Raw genomic sequence first — 18,494 nt, 5'->3', positions numbered from 1 at the left:
TGTTGTAGGCAGCATATAGTTGGGTCTTTCTATCCAACCAGACAATCTCTATCTTTTAACTAGAGTGTTTAGACTATTTACATTTAATGGGACTGTTGATCCTTATGGATTCTTTCTCCATGCACTGTTCCCCCACCCCTACAAGTCACTCTGTCTTAACTGTATTTGATAAGTAAGATTAGTTGCATCAAGTGTATTTTTGGTTAAAGTATGGATTCCTGAATAGCAGAGATGATGTGATGCTTACCTTTAAGACTCTTAAGACAATATTATAACTGACCCACACTTAGTAATGACCTCTAGCACAGTGGGAATCTGGACAGAGATCATTTGAGTGGCAGAATGTTAGAAATTTTAATTAATTCCAAGCTTTTCTCCTCTATCGATAATTCCCAAACCAGTCTGACTAGATTCAAATAAATCTGAAATATCACCCATTCACCTGACAAAGCTCCATGTGGTGGACAGAATATGGGTGGTCAGTCACATCATGGCAGAGTGGATGAGAAAGTTAAGTGCAAAAGTCAGAGGGATGACTGGCTGTGTGGCCTTGGTAAGTTAATTACCTTCCCTGAGCCACAGTTTCCTCACCCACAAAGTAAGGGGAAAACAATTCTATCTCCTCCATAGGACTCTTGAGAGGAATCAATTAATATGTGATTGTAAAGCCCGAACTCAGCATGCTACTACCCACTAACAAAGATTCAACAGTGTTTTCAAATCCAGCTCTACCACTTTGTAGCTATTTTATATTGCATGGTCCTCTCCGGGGCACAACCTTCTAACATTCGAAATGAGAACAGAAATATATTCTAGACTGGATTATTGTAGAAGTGAAAGGAATGATGCATATAAAATGCTTAGCACACAGTACCCAAAACAAGAATGTTCTAGAATATGTTATTCTCTCTGTGTTTTCCTTTGGGTCTGTATTTATTTAAATCTTACTCTAAATAGGACTGATGATAGCTCTGTTGGCATGTTATTTTCCATAAGTTAAAATAGTGTTTATTTTCTTATGTTTCTAAGTTTCTTACGAGCTTGAAAATACTAAAATACAAAAGTCTTATTCCTAAGGCCTCCTAAGTGTCCCAAGGGGTAGAGAATACTCCCAGTAGCTTCTCTGGGGCCTGAAGTTAAAGGCAAAATCACACTCACATTTCTAAAACGCTTGCAATGCTTTAGTGTGTATTGCTTGCTGTTTGATACTGTTTGCATCCATGTATTTTGATTTCTAAAATAAAAATAATAGTTTTATTACAAATATAGAAATAGATTTAGATTTGTTTGTTTTAAAAGTTGGGACCCATATTGCGTGCAAAAATTATATTCTACTTCTTATATTTGTTTCCACTATTTATATACATATTATATTTATTCCACTATATATTTATATTTCACTATTTATATTCCATTTATCACTGCATCATATCACATCTTGGGGGAAGGGCAGAGGAGACTGCCACTCTTAAAGTCCTAAAGAATGGTAATTCCTATCACATTCTAAGTTAATTCCCCTATCTGGTCCCTTACAAAAATCAGATCACACCTAGAAGATGACAGGGGACAACCACAAACTTAACTAAGTGGTGGTTCCCATTGCATCTGCTATACCAGATGCTATATCTTTGCATGAAATGCAAATGACCGCCAGTCACATTTAGCCATAGTGATGTGTTCTTCTCTATCCCTATAAGAAAGGATAACCAAAACATTTTCTCATTCACTAGGAATGAAAAATCATCATTCATTTCAGTCCCAGAGCTATGCTAACTCTCCCATGTCTGTCTTAATATAGTCCAAAGGGACCTGGACCATCCAGATATTTTGCAGCATAATCCACTTGTCCATTATCTTAATGACAGCATGTTCACCGGACAAGTTGAGCAAGAAATGGCAAATACATGGAAGGCTTTGGTAAAAAAATATACATTCCAGTAGTGAGAGACAAACCCTATGGAGATACAGTGGCCTATAACGTTAGTAAAGATTTTAGAGGCACTGTGATTTGCGGCATGCATGGCAAGACATGTCCTATAGGTAAGGACACGTTATTATATCTGATACCTGCAAACACTAAGAAAGAATCACAATGCCTCTTAAGCATTTGGGTTGTGCAGGCAGCACATTCTGTTCTGACCTATTTACTCAGTAATGTGAAAGGGTGTTGTCTTTGAGTACGGTTTCCAGAGTAAAAACCGACATTATAGCAGGTCCAGGCCATGATGCAAGTGGCTCTGCCACTTAGGCTATACAACCTAGCAGACTCCGTAGTATTAGAGGCATTGGTGGTAGAAAAAATGTTCTATGGAGAGATGACAGCAGACCCTGATAGAAGAATCACAACATAAACCCTGACGGTTCTGTTGTAAAATCAGGCCACCTGCAGTAGAGAATTACACACCATTTATACAATGGATTCTGACAAAATACTGGACCCTATTGGAGTAAGAATGCCCAACTATTGGATAATCAACTGGCGAGAACTGTTCATCTTGAGCTGAGTTCCCTGAGATGCACTGAGTCAAAGGTTCATGCAGCACCATCATCAGATGAAAGTGTTATATTTGGTATCAGGCTCAAGCATGACCAGAGGGCATAATGGCAGGTGGCCCTGACCACCATATTTTCAATCACTGCTGTCCAAGGAACTTCCCCCTTGACTCACACTTATGACCAAGTGACTGAGGAGGAAAAAGGCCAAGCTTTGTCGGCTTGGTACGTGGGTATGTGGTTGCACTCAGAATAGATGGCTGCCCCTCTTAGGGAAAGCCCTGAAAGAGAGCAGTCCGGAGCTTTTCTCAATAGGCAGAATGTTTGGTATACCAGGCCATCTACCTTACGTGAAGAGAGAAATGGCCCAGAGTAAGAATATATATATGTAGATTATGAGCAAAGTCAAATGGCCTGGCTGATTGACCAGGGGTCTGGAGGGATAGTGATTGAAAGATCAGGGACATGGAGATTTGGAAAAGATTTGGATGGGCCTCTGGGAGTGGATATCAAGTATTATAAAGATCTTTGAATCACATCTAAACCTCAAGCTTTGTGCAATGTAGTCAATGAAGTACTGTAGTCAATGAAGTTTATCCCAGGCATGATTATTGTTAATTGAAAACATCTAAACACCAGATTGTATCCTCCATGAAAGAGAGACAATCAATTAGATGGAACAATCTGGCCAGGTGATATCAGCCAGGCTCCAGTGGTGACATCAAAGGTGCATAAATTTAGAGGCTATTGTGGCAGGGATTGGACCTGTGCATTGCCCAACAACACGGGCTCACCGGCAGCTACTGGAGCTGCCATACATTCAATCTACCAGTAAAGAGCCCGATGCAGAGCACCCAATAAAACAATGTTCCTTGAGGAGGCCGACTAACTTTTTGGTAGCAAGTTGTTTATACTGAACTCCTTCTACTCTGGAAAGGGCAGAAATTCATCTTGATTGGACTATACATATATTCCACCTTTCTTATTCTCAAGGCTTCAGGCTGCAGTACTGAGAGCTCCCAAAGTTTCTGAGCCACAGACATGGGATCATGCATAATATTACAGAAGATCAAATAACACACTTAACAGCAAAAGGGGTGTGGGCATGAATACACGACCATGGGAGCCCCTCATCCTATCACATACCAACCTCTGAGAAGCCGCTAACTTGATACAGCCTAAGTACAGTCTTTTGGAGGAGCAATGGGTTAAGACTGAAGACGATATCCTAAAAAAATGAAGAGCCTTCCTCTAGAGTAAGGTACATACACAAAATGAATGATCAGTATACGGTGCCATGTCCCCAAAGGTAGAGTAAATGGATAAAAGAGTTTGAAGTAGGTGCAACCCTGCTTACCATCACTCCCAGTGACCCATTTGGGAATCTGTGTTTCTCATCCCTGAAACTCTAGGACTTAGAAGTCCTAGTTCCCAGAGGAGGAATACTTTAATCATTAACCTTTGAGCTATCACTGCTTCCTGGTCATTTCAGGCTTCTTGTGCCAAAATAGCAGCAGGCAAGGAGAGAATAATTATCAGATCATCAGGGGGAAGCAGGAAACAGGGAGGACTGTGGTTAGCACCCAGGTGATCTACTGGAGTGTCTCTTGGTACTCTCTTCCCCAATTTTGACGGTAAATAGACTACTACAAGTTCTATGACTTGCGAAGGAATAGGAGTTTGAGTCATTCCATCCGCTAAGCCATACAGATGAGCAGAGATGTTGGCTGAGGGTGAGAGGAAGGAAGTGATGAGCACGAATTGCAGCCCTGAGACCAGCTGTAGTTGTACTGGTGAGGGCTGTAGTTCATCCCATTAACCTTCCTTTTCCCCCAGGGAATAAGACCAACCTGTATCCTGGAATAGTTATTTCTAGAATTGGTTACATGAAGCAAATAGGTTGGAGTGGCACAGCGGGAGACTGTAGTGAATAGGGTGGTGTACCGTCTGGATCTCCCTTTCGTGGACTGTGGCACTTACTCCTCCAGCTGGAGACAGTGATGGTGGCTGATGGCTCCCTACAGAATCCATCTCCAGTAACTGCCTTCAGCTAAAGAGAGCTACCTCACTCAAGGTCATACCCATCTCTGGGGGTAGAGTATCCTGAGAAGCTAACCCAGCTTCAAAGCTTCCTGTGGAATCATCTGAGGCCTATGTTGTTGACTACATTGTAATTCATTCCTTCAAACTGTGTATATGAGTACTATTTTCATTGTAGTCCTATCAATGTTGATTATTATCACTTTGATAATCAGTTAAAATTACATCTATATAATTTTAGCTATTAAATTATATATACCTCCTACTAATGATCACCTTGATATTTTAAAATTCTCTTATACTAATATATCAGAAGGAATATCTGTATGTGTGTGTAGTGTGTGTGTCCAGGCACATCTATTATCAAACGATGATTTATAAATAAAAGGCAGAAATACAAGAACAAGATCCTTTGGGTTCAGTGGAAAAATCAGGATTCTTCTTTTCTACTTCCCCACAATGGGGATTTTAAAAAGCTATGGAGTAACAATCTTTGGTGTGTTTACCACCAAAGTCTGATGTGATCAGTATTTATGAATCTATCAAGTCTTTCATATTGTATGGATTTATAGTTATCACTGGTCTCAGGATACTTCATATTACTGTAGAATTCATCTCTAATTTCGAAGTCTGCCATATCCTCTTGATTAGCACTGAGCTAGCTTCCTACTTGAAGCACATGCTGAATGAAGGACAAGGTGAGTGACAAGTTTTTATTTGCTGAGAAACCTCTGCCAACATAAAACTGGAATGAGCAAGTCATTAAAGGGATACTGTAAACCCTACAACAAACCTCTCCACTGCAGGCATTCTGAAATAAACCTTTTACCTTCACCTTGTCCACTGGGCTAAATACCTAAACTTCAAATTGCCACTGTCCCTGAAATATTTGTTTATTAATTCTTTTCTTGGAGGATGGAAAAATATGCTAGAAGATAGCTATCATTGTATGCATCCCAAGAAATGTCTCCTGTTTTTCTTGAGACTAAATAAACCAGTGGAAGACTTTATAATAGCTAACATTTGTGTAGCAATTTACAGCCTACAAACCCCTCTGACATACATTTATTGCACTAAATCTTTGAGACAATTATCTATTGTATTTTAAAGCTGAGGAAATGGAGACCTGGAAAGGTTAGGCAATATTGTTTAAGATTCTGTTCATTATATTCTATATTCCAGTATAGTTTAAATCTCTATAGATAAACTAGAGAAGGATGTGGACATGAAATGTGTCCACATCTCATAGACTACGTGAATATCACATGGTAAAAAATCAAATGTGAAACTTCGGCTATCGTTGAACCCCTCAGGGAAAGTGCTAGTTTGAGCGTCAAGATTTCTCTAAGGGAAAGGAGACTTCGAGGTAGAAAATAAAAGAGCAGACATTACCTTCCTCTTATTTTTATCTTTACCTTAGCTAGCGAAATAATTTTTCAGTACACTGAACAAATTCACAGCCACATACATATACGGACATTAATCACTTCCTTGAAAAAAATCGGTTCTGTATCTTAATAGCTACAGTTAATTACTAAGGCTTATAAGGGAAAATGTTTGTGGAAAGCTTATGAGCTATAATCACTATAATCATCACTGGAAACAAGTTTCAAAAATATTAAGTTGCACTTTCATTCACGTAAACTCAATGATGGAACTCTAAAGAGAATGTTTGTAGTTTTAATGAGCGTCTCAGTTTGTGTGAGGGAAACTGTCTAATGACTCATTTTCTAGTTTGGGTCCACCAATATATTAGTCCAATACATGGAACTGGCTCTTCTAAATTATTTACAGAACTCCAGGAATAATTTGATCCCACACAAAATAATACTGAGCGCTTAAATCATAGTAACTCTTCTCATAATAAGAGACAAAAATTCAACTTAATTGACCTCCAGTGACTAATATCAGATTTAAAAGTACACCACTTGAGAGTTAGTAACAATCTCTCTTACACAGTGCTATTACACTGACAAATTAAATTCTAACAGATCTTGAAGTGTTACAACTAATTGTACAATTTTCATTGTTTCACACAATCTCACTGAAGTTACTACACAAGAGTCCACATTTAGTAAGAAACACTTTAACTAGCTGCAGTTAATATACACTGTATGAGTACGCACCCACATATTCCTCTTGCCTATTTGGATTTCAAGGTATTCCTCTTGTACTGATAGGGAACAAGTCACAAAAACAGATCCAAAGTGAAACCTAGCAGGACCCTGTGGGGCTCCTGGGCACGGAAGCCTTTTCATGTCCCCCATTTCTTGTAAGGAACAGACTCCAGCCTCCATGACCTTCCCTGAGTTCCAAAGGGCAGATTCGAACAGTTGCTAATCAGGGAAGGGAGGGGATGCAGAGACAAGGGAGGAACAGTCAAGAGACAATAGTGCAGCCTTGGGGCAGGGTCCTGGTGCTGCCTCAAGCGATACACAGAACACTGCCTTTAAGCCCTTTATAGAACTAAGACCCAACAAATGGAAGATGTCAGCATTCTTCATATGAGAGAAGACCACCCTGAGGAGGCCAGATTAAAGGAACCAGAGAAGCTCATCAAAAGATTACCTGACACCAGAATAAAGGAGTGCAGGCCCTGCACACCTCCTAATCTTATCAGCAACTCACCAAATCCTCCCAGATGGGGACACAAAGTTTTCCAGGGCAGGAGCCTGCTGTGCCCTCCTTTGCCTGGCAAAACAATAAAGCTATTCTTTCCTATTTCACCCAAAACTCTGTCTCTGAGATTTGATTCAGCACTGGGACACAGAGGCCAAGTTTTTGGCATCAAAAGGACTTTTGATGTTATGCCTTGATGTTTATGATTGGACCTAACACTTCTGCTAATATAGAATACACTGCCTTAATACAATGTTTAAAATTCTACAGCATTTGTAATCAGTAACCTTTCCCAGGGGAGAACAAGGAATTGATAGTAGCTCACTATTTTACTAAAGGCATAACCAATATATTCCCCTCCTACAGTGGGAAACTCTATTTTGCCATCAATATTGGAGGAAAAACACAAAACCAGCATTAAAAAAATATTCAGTGTTAACATGAGACACATATCCCATATATATTTCTTCAGTGGAAGGCATGATTTGGTAACTTGCCCAAGCAGATCTACATTTAGGAAATATTTAGAATAGCATTTATTCATTTGTGAACACATAACCTTTCTGTGCATAGTAGAATATGAAGAATACATTATTTCTTCCCATGGCGACTTTATTCTATCTTCACCCATTTCTGCCATTAAATTTAAAATATTCCAGACTACATATGCCCTGATTACAGCTGCATTCCCAGTTCCCTGGCCCTCTCTTCTTCTCTGCCCAGCAGTTAGGTATTTCCAATTACCTTCACTGAAGACCACTGGCCTGGAAACATAATGCTACCTAGCAACTAGAACCAGAATCACTAACTCAGAGATAACTGATATCTTATATCTATCTTACCTTTGTTCCTGCCTTGCTCTCTATGCTCCCACGCTGCCCCACCAGCACTGGAAAGTATGCTCACTTTTCCTTCTAGCTACCCGATAGTCTTAATTTAATTACTACTTACCCACACTCCAGTTCACTGGATGAGACTCAAGGGTAACTAACTCATCAGCATCTGCTATGTCAACCAGATCCTAAGGTACTGGTTACCTGTTTGCAAATCTGGCTACTGAAACATCTTATTCTTATGATGCCTAACACATTGATTCTTGGCACATTTTGTCTGGGCTGTTCACTGAACAGTAGAGTTGGAGGGCTACAGTCAATCTCCTTTTGGAAAGAGGACTTCTTAACCAATGTCCCTCGCCAAATAATAAATAAAACTAAAACGAATAACAAGAAAACATTTCCTTAGCTCTTAGAAGAGATGAATAGGCAATACAAGTGATATATATCAGATAAAATATCTTAACTCGCATTCACCACCACTTACATAATATGGCTAAAGTATTTTTGATGCATACGCAAAGTCTTCTTAAGTGTGCAGACCATTGTCTGTGGGTGCACGAGTGTGTGTGTGCGTTCATGTTTGTGCTAGGTATACAGAGAGAGGGTCAGCAGTCTGGAACTGTGTGTGTGGTGTTAGAGTATCAGATAGAAACCATTACTGATAGCACCTCCTCTAGTATAATGATGTTTTTAAGTGTCATTGATCTTTATCTAGAGGAAATCATGTATATATTTCACATGTTACAGTGCACACATTTCAGTATTTTCCCAAAATTTATCTTCTGGAAAGAGAAACAAGTCATTAACTCAATTTAATTTAGTAGATGATGTTTCTTTCCTAAGTCACTAATTGCTAAAGAGGGAATAACTAACTATATAGAAAAGACTAGGTTGAAACTTCATTAGGCTTATGTAAATATCCACCAACAATGGGCACTGGCTCTAACAGGCCATTGTGTGCACTTCAGTTAGAAGCAGATTGTTATGGTTGTCAAGAGAAACTCTTAGCCGCAAGCATGTGGACAGACCAAAGCTGAACAGCTGGTCAGTGCAGACTCACGATGTGCCTCAAAATATATGGTGACCGTTTATTGTTGGAACTTAAACAGAGAGGGCTCTGTTCTTCCTGCCAAGGTCAGCCTCATTGCTGAGTTTATATTTATGGCTGGCCTCTCCACCATCTGTGCACATGGCCTACACTGCACCTCTGCGGAGGTGGAGAGGCATTATTTTAAGACCTGATTAAATGGCCAGGAAAAAGCAATCCATCATTTACAAGGAGGGGATGTAAGACAGTCACAATGGTGTTCTGTCACGCTTTCAGATTTTGGTCTTCATTCTAATCCGATGCCAGATACAATAAACACCGACCAAGAATGTAGAATCCACTGACAACATTTTACCATCTAGATGGGAGAAGAATGAATTATCAAGATTCTCCAAGGTTTGCCCTAGCCAGGAGGTAACTGACATTTATGCCGAGGGGCGCCTTGCTCTTTTGTGGTCACAGAGACGCAAATGAATCAGGGCCTGAGTGGAAGGCAAGATACTGTTAATAAAGAGCTACCTGTTGAATTCAGAGCTGCCTGGTGTAAATGAAGTTGAATGCCTATAATTGGTTTATTGAACGAGCTGAACTATTGGAATATCAAGGGGAAACAGTTTTATTCTCTCCTCTCATCCACTTTCAAACACACCCTATCGGATATATTTCCTACCCCAGATAACAAGTTGGGTCAACCCTCAGGTCCTAAGGGCACCTTAAAATATTTTAAAGGCCTTATTTGCAGATATTAAAAACAATAATGACAACAACAACACACACACACACACACACACACACACACACACACACACACACACACACACACACACACACACACACACACACACACACACACACACACACACACACACACACACACACACACACACACACACACACACACACACACACACACTGAGATCTAAATCAAGACATTAACTTAATGTTCAATTTAAAGTTTCTCCCCGCCTCCCAGAGTAGGCCTGAGACCAAAAATGGGGAAGAGGCAATGGGGCTGTCTGTCACCACTTTTTTTAATTCTCTTGGGTCTATGCTTTCCCCCTCTGCTTAGGGCTTCTCCAGGGTAGAAAGAGAGGATGGATTTGGAGTGAAGAGACAAAGGCTGCTTTTCTTAGCCTGTGCTCTTGAGAGTCCACAGTCGTGGAAGGCATCAACTTGCCTCTTTTTGGGGAGCAGCTCTGTGTTCTTCAGAGGCCCCCCCAACCTAGGAAGCCCCGCCCTGGACCCCCTCCTGCAGCAGGCACGGCAGGATCTGGCTAGTCTTCTGCACCAGCTCCCAGCTCAGCTCCGTCCCAGCCAGTGTCCCTCTAGCGTCTTTTGGTGGCTGTAGCCTTAGCAGCCAGGACCTCGTGGGCAAGGCCTTTCAAGATGTCTTCCGCCCTGCTTTCTTCAAGTGCAACTCACACCCTCATTCTTCCCAAAGGTGGAAATTGAGCTTCTCCCCACTGTTGCCTTCCCCTTTCTCCTCCTGCAGTTGTGGGCAGCTCCAGACAGCTTTTAGTCAGGGTAAGTTGCCCATTTTCCATTTTTGCAAAACAGTAAAACACACACACACACACACACACACACACACACATTCTGTTCAAGGGGTTTTCTTGGTATCTCCACAACTTGACTTGTGGGGGAAAGAAAACACCATGATGATGTCTGTCTAATCCTATGAATTTCAACACTTCAAAGAATCCTCCATCCCTAATGGCAGTTAAAGGGGATGATGGCAGAATGTACCTCATACTTCTCTTCAGAAATACGGGGCTACTTATCTTGCATTTTCCTCAGCTTTATGGCCTTACATGGAAATCAACGTTAACTAGAATTCTCTTATTCTGTGACTTGTGTAGCAATCAGTATTAGTGTAAATGTTGCCATATTGTCGTTGCTAATGAGACAGCACAGAGTTTTTAAACCATGGCTCATATTAGAGACCTTGGTTTTAGAGGTTCCTTTTCCCCTCCTTATCCATTACTGTTTCGGCCGAAGAGAATGTATTTAGTCGCACAAATGAGGTCACATTCACATGTAAGGCACATTAAATGGAGGGAAAACAAACAGTCCATCAGAGAAACTGGTGATCTTGAACAAGAGTTAATGGTACCTTCAAATTCCTAAATAGTTCCTTTCATTCCTTTACTCATCTGGGACTGTGGTTCTATGGTTGCTTTTTTGTTTTAATCAAGAAAAGCAGAGAAAGTCATCGCTGTGAGCATTATTATGAGAGTCTGAGCATCTTCAGATAATTGGTTAGAGATGCACAAAATATAAGGCCTCAATAGGCACACTGTAAATGACAGAAGCCAAAGAAAGACTATGTCTCATATATTTCAGTAGCTATATAGAAATTTCTGTTTTCTATTAAAATTACTGTTTCTAAACAGAAAATTTGTTTTCTATTAAAATTAAAGCAGGGAAAGATTAAGACAAGGTTGAGTCAAGAGGAAGGAAACTGGCCTGAAAAAGTTGAAATTAACATAATCAATAGGTGGTATGAAAACTTTTCATGAGGAGGTATTAATATTTTAAGGTATTTTGATCTATAGAAACAACTGTTCAGTCCCTGCTTTTAAAAAAAAAAAAGAATAAAAAGAGAGAAGGGACGTTTTTGACCTTCTTTAGTGTAACCACATTTCAGAGTAGCTGACCAGCTGGTTTTTTTGTGTGTTTGTTTTTGTCTGTTTGCTTGCTTTCTGGAAATCATATTGTTATGGGGATATTACATGACATGTCTATTATAGATTTACGCTAGTTTTGAATACACCACCACATTAAACCTCTAAAAGATTACAGAACAAAATAAAAAACTTAATAAATTATAGAAAAAAGGACAACTTATCAAAATCTGTTCTAAAAAAAGAGAAGAATGTTTTTACTTTCAAGTTAATTACTCCTGCTATTTTTCTACCAACTTCCATTGATTTAAGACTATAAATAAGCATGTATGTATACATGTATATGCTTATCTATTTTATATATATTACATATATATATATGTTCCATATATAGAGTTTATATTTATATGAAACACCAAGAAGAAAGGTAGGCCACAAAAGAGGGGAGACGGTAGTAATTTAGTGGTAGTCATCTTGACTGTATCTCACTGGATGGAGATATATATCGATAGTCATAGATATAATTTGCTAGCACAAATATACCATCAATACACACATGTATACCTGATTAACTAAATAACTCAATAATTTCAAATTGACTTTGAGAATAGGGAAAACAGTACAGATTTCACAGATGAACCATGCAGAACTGCAACTACAGGAACCAGAGCAAGGTTCACTTCATCTTACCAGGCTTAGGAACAATGAGCTGTGCACTGGTCTGGGCGTTTCCAGCCTCATTTTCACCCACACACTGATAAAAGCCTTCATCCGACTTCACCACCCCAAGGATTCGTAGGTTGCTTCCTCCCTAGGGAGAAGAAAAAGCAGGTAAAGCATTTGAAAAAGCAAAAAAAACCTCCAAGTGACAAAATGATCACAAAAAAAATTTTAATCAAACTTCCCAAAAGAAACCAGAAGGGAGGCCAAGAGGGTCCTCAGCCTTACAGATATGTCCTGTGTCATCTGGGAAATGTCACAGATGCCCAAGATTCTGCTGAATCCACGTGCCACCATTTAACTTAGTTCTGCCATGAAAAGTATACTCCCAAGAATGCACATCCTCCATAAGTGAGCAGTAAACAGAAAACTCTTTTATTAGGTATGGACGAAAGAGAGGTTAGTATCAAAATAAATTTCATTCTTTTCCTTGTACTGAAGGAAATAGTTTCAGTGGGTGCTGGAGAGGGGAAAAAAAAAAGCAAAAGGAAACAAAAATTACTTATCTTTGCAGCTTCTAAAGGACAAGAAATCTAGGTTGGATATTTTCTGGACATTTGCCGAGAAAAAAAATATCTGAAAATCCTTTTAAAATTGTGTGCCCTTTCGGGGATTTGGAGGAGGGTATGGTAGATCTTTTATACCCATGTCATTCTTGTTATATGGCCGAAATGTTTCACCTTCAGTAATCCATAAATTAAAACACAGCAATGTTAACTCCTGTTTTATGTAAATTGGGCCACCATAGTTTTCAAGGATGGATGATAAAATGATCTGAAATAGCATTTAATTACAGTAACTCAGTTTATCTTCGATAGTGTAAGAATTAGTTCAGTAAGTGAGACGAGTTAAATCACTTGCCCTGAAGTCATTAAGAGATAAATATTACCTCATGGGGAATACTTAATTGTTTTTAGTGTCTTGTAGTCAATTTTCAGCTGATGTAAAATTCTTAAGATAAAGTTGACTAACTTACAATTAACAATTCTCATATAAGTTACTATTTGTGCTAAATGTTACATGTGTGACAGATCTGGAGCTATTGGGGAAATATTTTTAAGCACAATTTAATGTGAAAAGGGCTCATACCATACTTTTTTTTTTTTTTTTTTTTTTTTTTACCTTAAGAAAAGGAACATTTTAAGTAGGTTGGCTATAATAAGTCATTCTGGGGAAAAGATTATTCAAACTGTAGAAAAAAATGAAATGCTTCATTTTATCCTGTGTCCTTAAGGGCACTCAACAATTTCCTCTATATGCAAGTAGCATCTATTTTAGGCATATACAACACATTTCAAGTTGCCCCATGGCAGATCATTTTTAATTCAGTGATAGGGGAAACAGCATTGCATGTAAAGGAACTAATGGATTGATGTGGCATTCAAAAGTTAATTTTTTTTCCTTTCTTACTCTATTCCCAACCAATTAAATGCAACTAAAAATGAAAAATGGTAAGAGGTGATAAACATAATAAAGATATTCTTTACGGATGTATTCCTTAAGAGCCCTTACAATGTGACAAAATGCATGAATCAAGAGGTGATGAAAGTTTCTGAAAGTTTCTGATCGTGCAAGAGGGACCACCAGCAAGAGGCACTGTAAAGCCATGGAGAGAGCTTGTGCCTGAATTCCATAGGGCACTTACACTATAATTGCCGTCTCCTGGGAGACCTGGCTTGGAGGACCACTTTTCTTTGACAGGGTCATGTCTGCATCTCAAACATAAGAGAAATGGATTGAAAGCCTCCTTCTTTAGCTGCAAAGTTCTTTGATATTTAAAAAGTGCTTTTCATATTTCTCAGATATTCATTTGAATTCAGAACCTCTGATGCTGACCTACACCAAAAGGAGAGTTTTCACAGAGCATTTTTAAATGAGCAAAGCATTCTGCTGGTAGCAGCAAAAACAATAATAATAATGATAGGTATGGATCACTCACTATGTACCAGGACAACAACTCAGTGAATATACCACCATTATCCCTATTATCTCTCTCCAGGGCCGGGACAGAGAGGTACAGTAAACCTTATAGGAACTGTAAGAACCATTGTTCTTGGCTTCAATTCTTTCCAAAGTTCAGAACTGCAAAGGATGTGAACTCTGGGTCTTCAAATCCTCTCCAACACTGCCACCACCATTGTCACTATCACCCTCATCACTGTCCTTTTCTACTGCTCATGTAGGATCAGCTGGCCTATCTGGAAGAGCAGCAAAGGAGCAAAGAGTGACCATCCTAATTACCAAAGTAAGACTACCATATTCATAAGTAGCGCATCTTACTTGAAACTTTATTATAATGGGCAAAATTTAAAGAAGAGATTCTTGGATTCATACAGTCTAGAACTAGATTCTAAACTCTGTTTTTCCAAGAACCACCAATGAGAATATTTAGAAACCACTGGTCTTAGGCCCCCCATTTTTTCTTTGTTTGTTTAAAACCGTGTCTGTAAACAAGGGGGCTGGACTGTTTAATGACTTTTTTTGAGCTCAAAAATTCCAAGTCTAAAAAATGATTTGCTTTATTGGAACAATTTTCTTCATACATCATAAACATTCCCAACAGGAACGTTGTTCCCAAGAAAGAAAAGCAACTGAAAACAGAGTAGACAATGAATGGGATTGTAAAGTGAATATGAAAAAGATAGTTACCACTATCTGAAAATAATCACTAGGAATGACCACATCTCCATTCTTCATCCAATTCACAGTGGGCACAGGCTTCCCAGAGACTGCACATTCAAACTCAATATCCATGCTTTCATAGGCATAGAGGTTGGAAGGGTGATTTAAAAACCATGGTGGAACTGTAAAGACAGAAAAATAAAAAGTGAGTGGGTGGGGATGTGAACTTGCATGCTAGCATCTTCTCTGACTTAGAAACAAATATTGAAAATGTTTGTAATTCAAATAATTCCCCTAAGCCCCTAGTTTACTTTATAGGAACTACTGTAGGACATGATAAACTCCCTCTGCCCCCCTGCCCGCGCGCCCCCCCCCCCCCCCCCCCCGCCAAATGCAGTTAAACAGTGTGTTGTTGTGTTAATGGTGTCTTCCCACAAAGAATGTAAAAAACAACAACAACCTTTGCATATAATAAACAAAAATAAATAAATAAAAATAAATTTTTAAAAAATGCATATAATAAACATTCTGAATAAGTGTTCGTATTGACCTACATAAAGGACACTGGAAAGTCCATAAAGCTATGGAAACTATGCTGAAAAAGCAAATAAAGGGGAGCTGATATGACTGACACAACCCAGTGTATAAGACATGAACGCTTAGTGTCTCTGTAATTCTAGAGTTTCATTAGGATTTAGTTAATGTGACGGACTCGTTCCTATTGAAACTGGCTGTGGTGATAAGGGCACTAAAAATGACCATCATCTTTACTGTGGACACATGCCTATTGTCCTAGCAATTATCTACTCTAGTGCATTGCTATACTATATTACTATTTTCTCAGCAGGGTACATGATACACTAATTTAATGTCTTAATTACCATAATACTCATTACTCTATGATGGAAATTTGCAATTTAAAGGAAATTACAAATATAACACACCTTCGCTAGTGAATCTCTCAGACCTGGTGCCTCAGAACACTGTGTAGGAAAGGAACATTTTAAAAAGTGATGTTGGAAGGGATAAACTGGGAGATTGGGACTGACATACACACACTACTATATATAAAATAGATAACTAGTAAGAACCTACTGTATAGCACAGGGAACTCTATTCAATACTCTGTAATGACCTATATGGGAATCTAAAAAAGAGTGGATATATGTGTATGTAAAACTGACTCACTTTGCTGTACAGTAGAAACTAACACAACATTGTAAATCAACTATACTCCAATAAAGAAAAAAATTTTTTTTAAGTGACTGTCATTTTCTTCCGCTGGGAACCTTAAAATGATGTGAAACTTGAATATTTATATTGTCTGAAATCCAGGTTAAATTCACAGGGAAGTAGTAGCCTTGATCCCCTTTTCACCTTGGAAATAAATATGTATTTTTCGTAGACATTTTTAAAGACAGATTATAATATTTGTCTTTGCTGTTGTTACGTTCAGTGGGTAAGGTGTGCTCATTTTTGCTTCTTTGAGTAACCACCATACTTTGCTCTTTCCAACCACCGTCGGCAAAACTTTCCCTAGAAGTCAAAGTGAATTTGCAATCTTTGATGGTCATTGCCTTCTAGAAAAATCGAAGAGCCAGTGGAAGGCATCCAGGATTCAAGTCCTAGTTCTTCTACTGAATGATCTTGGAAGTCAGATCTCTCCCCTCCCCTCCCCTCCCCTCCCCTCTCCTCTCCTCTTTCTTTCTCTCTCTCTCTCTCTCTGTCCCTCCCTCTCTCCCCTTCCCTGTCTTATCTTCCTATTTTTAATTAAATATTTGGGCCTCTAGTACCAAACAACTTTTAAATTCTTGAATCTTTCACAGGGGCAACTTGGTTTAGGTGACTTGGCTGGGATTCATTACTAGTCACAGATTAAAGATATGGAAAAAATGTGTCTGAGAGCTTTCCTACAGAGAATGTGTCACCATTGTATATAGGGCTAAGAGTAATTATTTATAATTTATAGTAATATTAGACTTTATTTATTCTTTCACCAAATTCACTGAGAATGAACCAACATCAGAAATATTTCTTGAGTGCCTCTGAGCAGATACATTTATTGTCTCTTTTGGATTCTTTTGGATAAAATTGTCAATTTTATCACAGATTTTGATCAAGTATTTATTTACCAGCCAATAGCCAGTATTTATTGAGAGCTGACTGTACGATTTATTAACCTAAGCACTTTATTATTCACACCACAACTCTTTGAAGCAGGCTCTTTTACCCCCATTCTATAAATGAAGAGACTGTGGTGTGTAAGCAACTTCTCCAAACCACACAGACAGGCTGACTCCACTGCCTACATTCTGAACTATTTTGTAATAGTTCTACCTCTGGAAAATTCCGATGGAAAATTATTTTGCCACCGAAAAATTCTGATGGAAGGATAACTCAAAAATATTCCCAAAGCCTCAGTGATAATAGAAATTAAGCAATTAGAGCTGTTAAAAAAAATAACATCACGTTGTCTATTCTGCCTCTCCCTTTAAGCCCTTCTTTCCTGGTACCATGAAAACTGTCTGAGTCTGCTAAGCCCTGGTGTTCATGTTCATCAGATTTCCTGGAATCATTTGTACCCGCATCAGAGTTTTCAAAATTCAGATGACTTCCATAAGTGGATCTTGAAATTAATTTATGGGGTTGAGACTAAACTTTAAATATATATGTATATAAGTAATATAAATATACATAAACATATATCATACATAAACATATACATATGTGTGTATATATTTATATAGAGAGAAGGAGATTTAGTATTCTCTTCTCTTCCTGCTTTCCTCTTCTATACTCTTAATCCTTCCTATTCCTATGCTACTCCTCTCTCTTCTTGTGATGAGCAGACTAGGATTTATTCATCCTATTTTAGGATTGCTTCCCAGAATTTAGGACCTAGGTATAACTTTCACTGCTCTGGGGTACTAGATTCTCAAGACAAATATAAACTGGGACTAATGAGTGAACATGACTTATCAATGGTTGTGGACATGTTTCTTTATCATTTTTCTGATCGTGAAGAGGGAACTCACACACTCCATCTTCCATGAAATGTTGTCTTTCATGAAGCCGATGATGGGGTTTCCTGCTTCTTGCAGTGCTCTCTCTCTGTGCTCGATTTTTATCCCACTTATTATTGTTAGATATTTTTCACCTACATCATTATTTACTAACCAGACTATAAAGATGGGGCCTGAAGCATATGCTTTTTCTTTTAATTCCCTTTGAATATTAACATAGTTCTCCTTCCTTTCCACTCTCATGGAAGGAATAATTCACTACTTTAAACTATTTGGGGGGCAACAATTTTTTTTTAACATCTTTAATGGGGTATAATTGCTTTACAATGGTGTGTTAGTTTCTGCTTTATAACAAAGTGAATCAGTTATACATATACATATGTTTCCATATGTCTTGCCTCTAGCGTCTCCCTCCCTCCCATCCTCCCTATCCCACCCCTCCAGGCGGTCACAAAGCACCGAGCTGATA

At 38.7% G+C, this 18,494-nt stretch overlaps 1 protein-coding gene across 1 annotated transcript in view; it reads right to left on the bottom strand.

The window, feature by feature from the left end:
• The window catches only part of DCC (DCC netrin 1 receptor), a 766,342-nt gene that overhangs the window by 457,097 nt on the left and 290,751 nt on the right, over nucleotides 1–18,494 (bottom strand). The window contains exons 6-7 of the mRNA XM_060027782.1: nucleotides 15,030–15,184; nucleotides 12,351–12,471 (exon numbers count right to left, since the gene is read on the bottom strand). Of these exons, the coding sequence (XP_059883765.1) occupies nucleotides 12,351–12,471; nucleotides 15,030–15,184 (276 nt within the window). The remainder of the gene's footprint in view (nucleotides 1–12,350; nucleotides 12,472–15,029; nucleotides 15,185–18,494) is intronic.

The sequence above is a fragment of the Delphinus delphis genome, chromosome 13 (genome assembly GCF_949987515.2).
Source record: "Delphinus delphis chromosome 13, mDelDel1.2, whole genome shotgun sequence".
In the NCBI taxonomy this organism is placed as follows: domain Eukaryota; kingdom Metazoa; phylum Chordata; class Mammalia; order Artiodactyla; family Delphinidae; genus Delphinus; species Delphinus delphis.
Note: the sequence above shows the minus strand (reverse complement) of the source record. Positions and strands in the feature narration are given on the sequence as shown.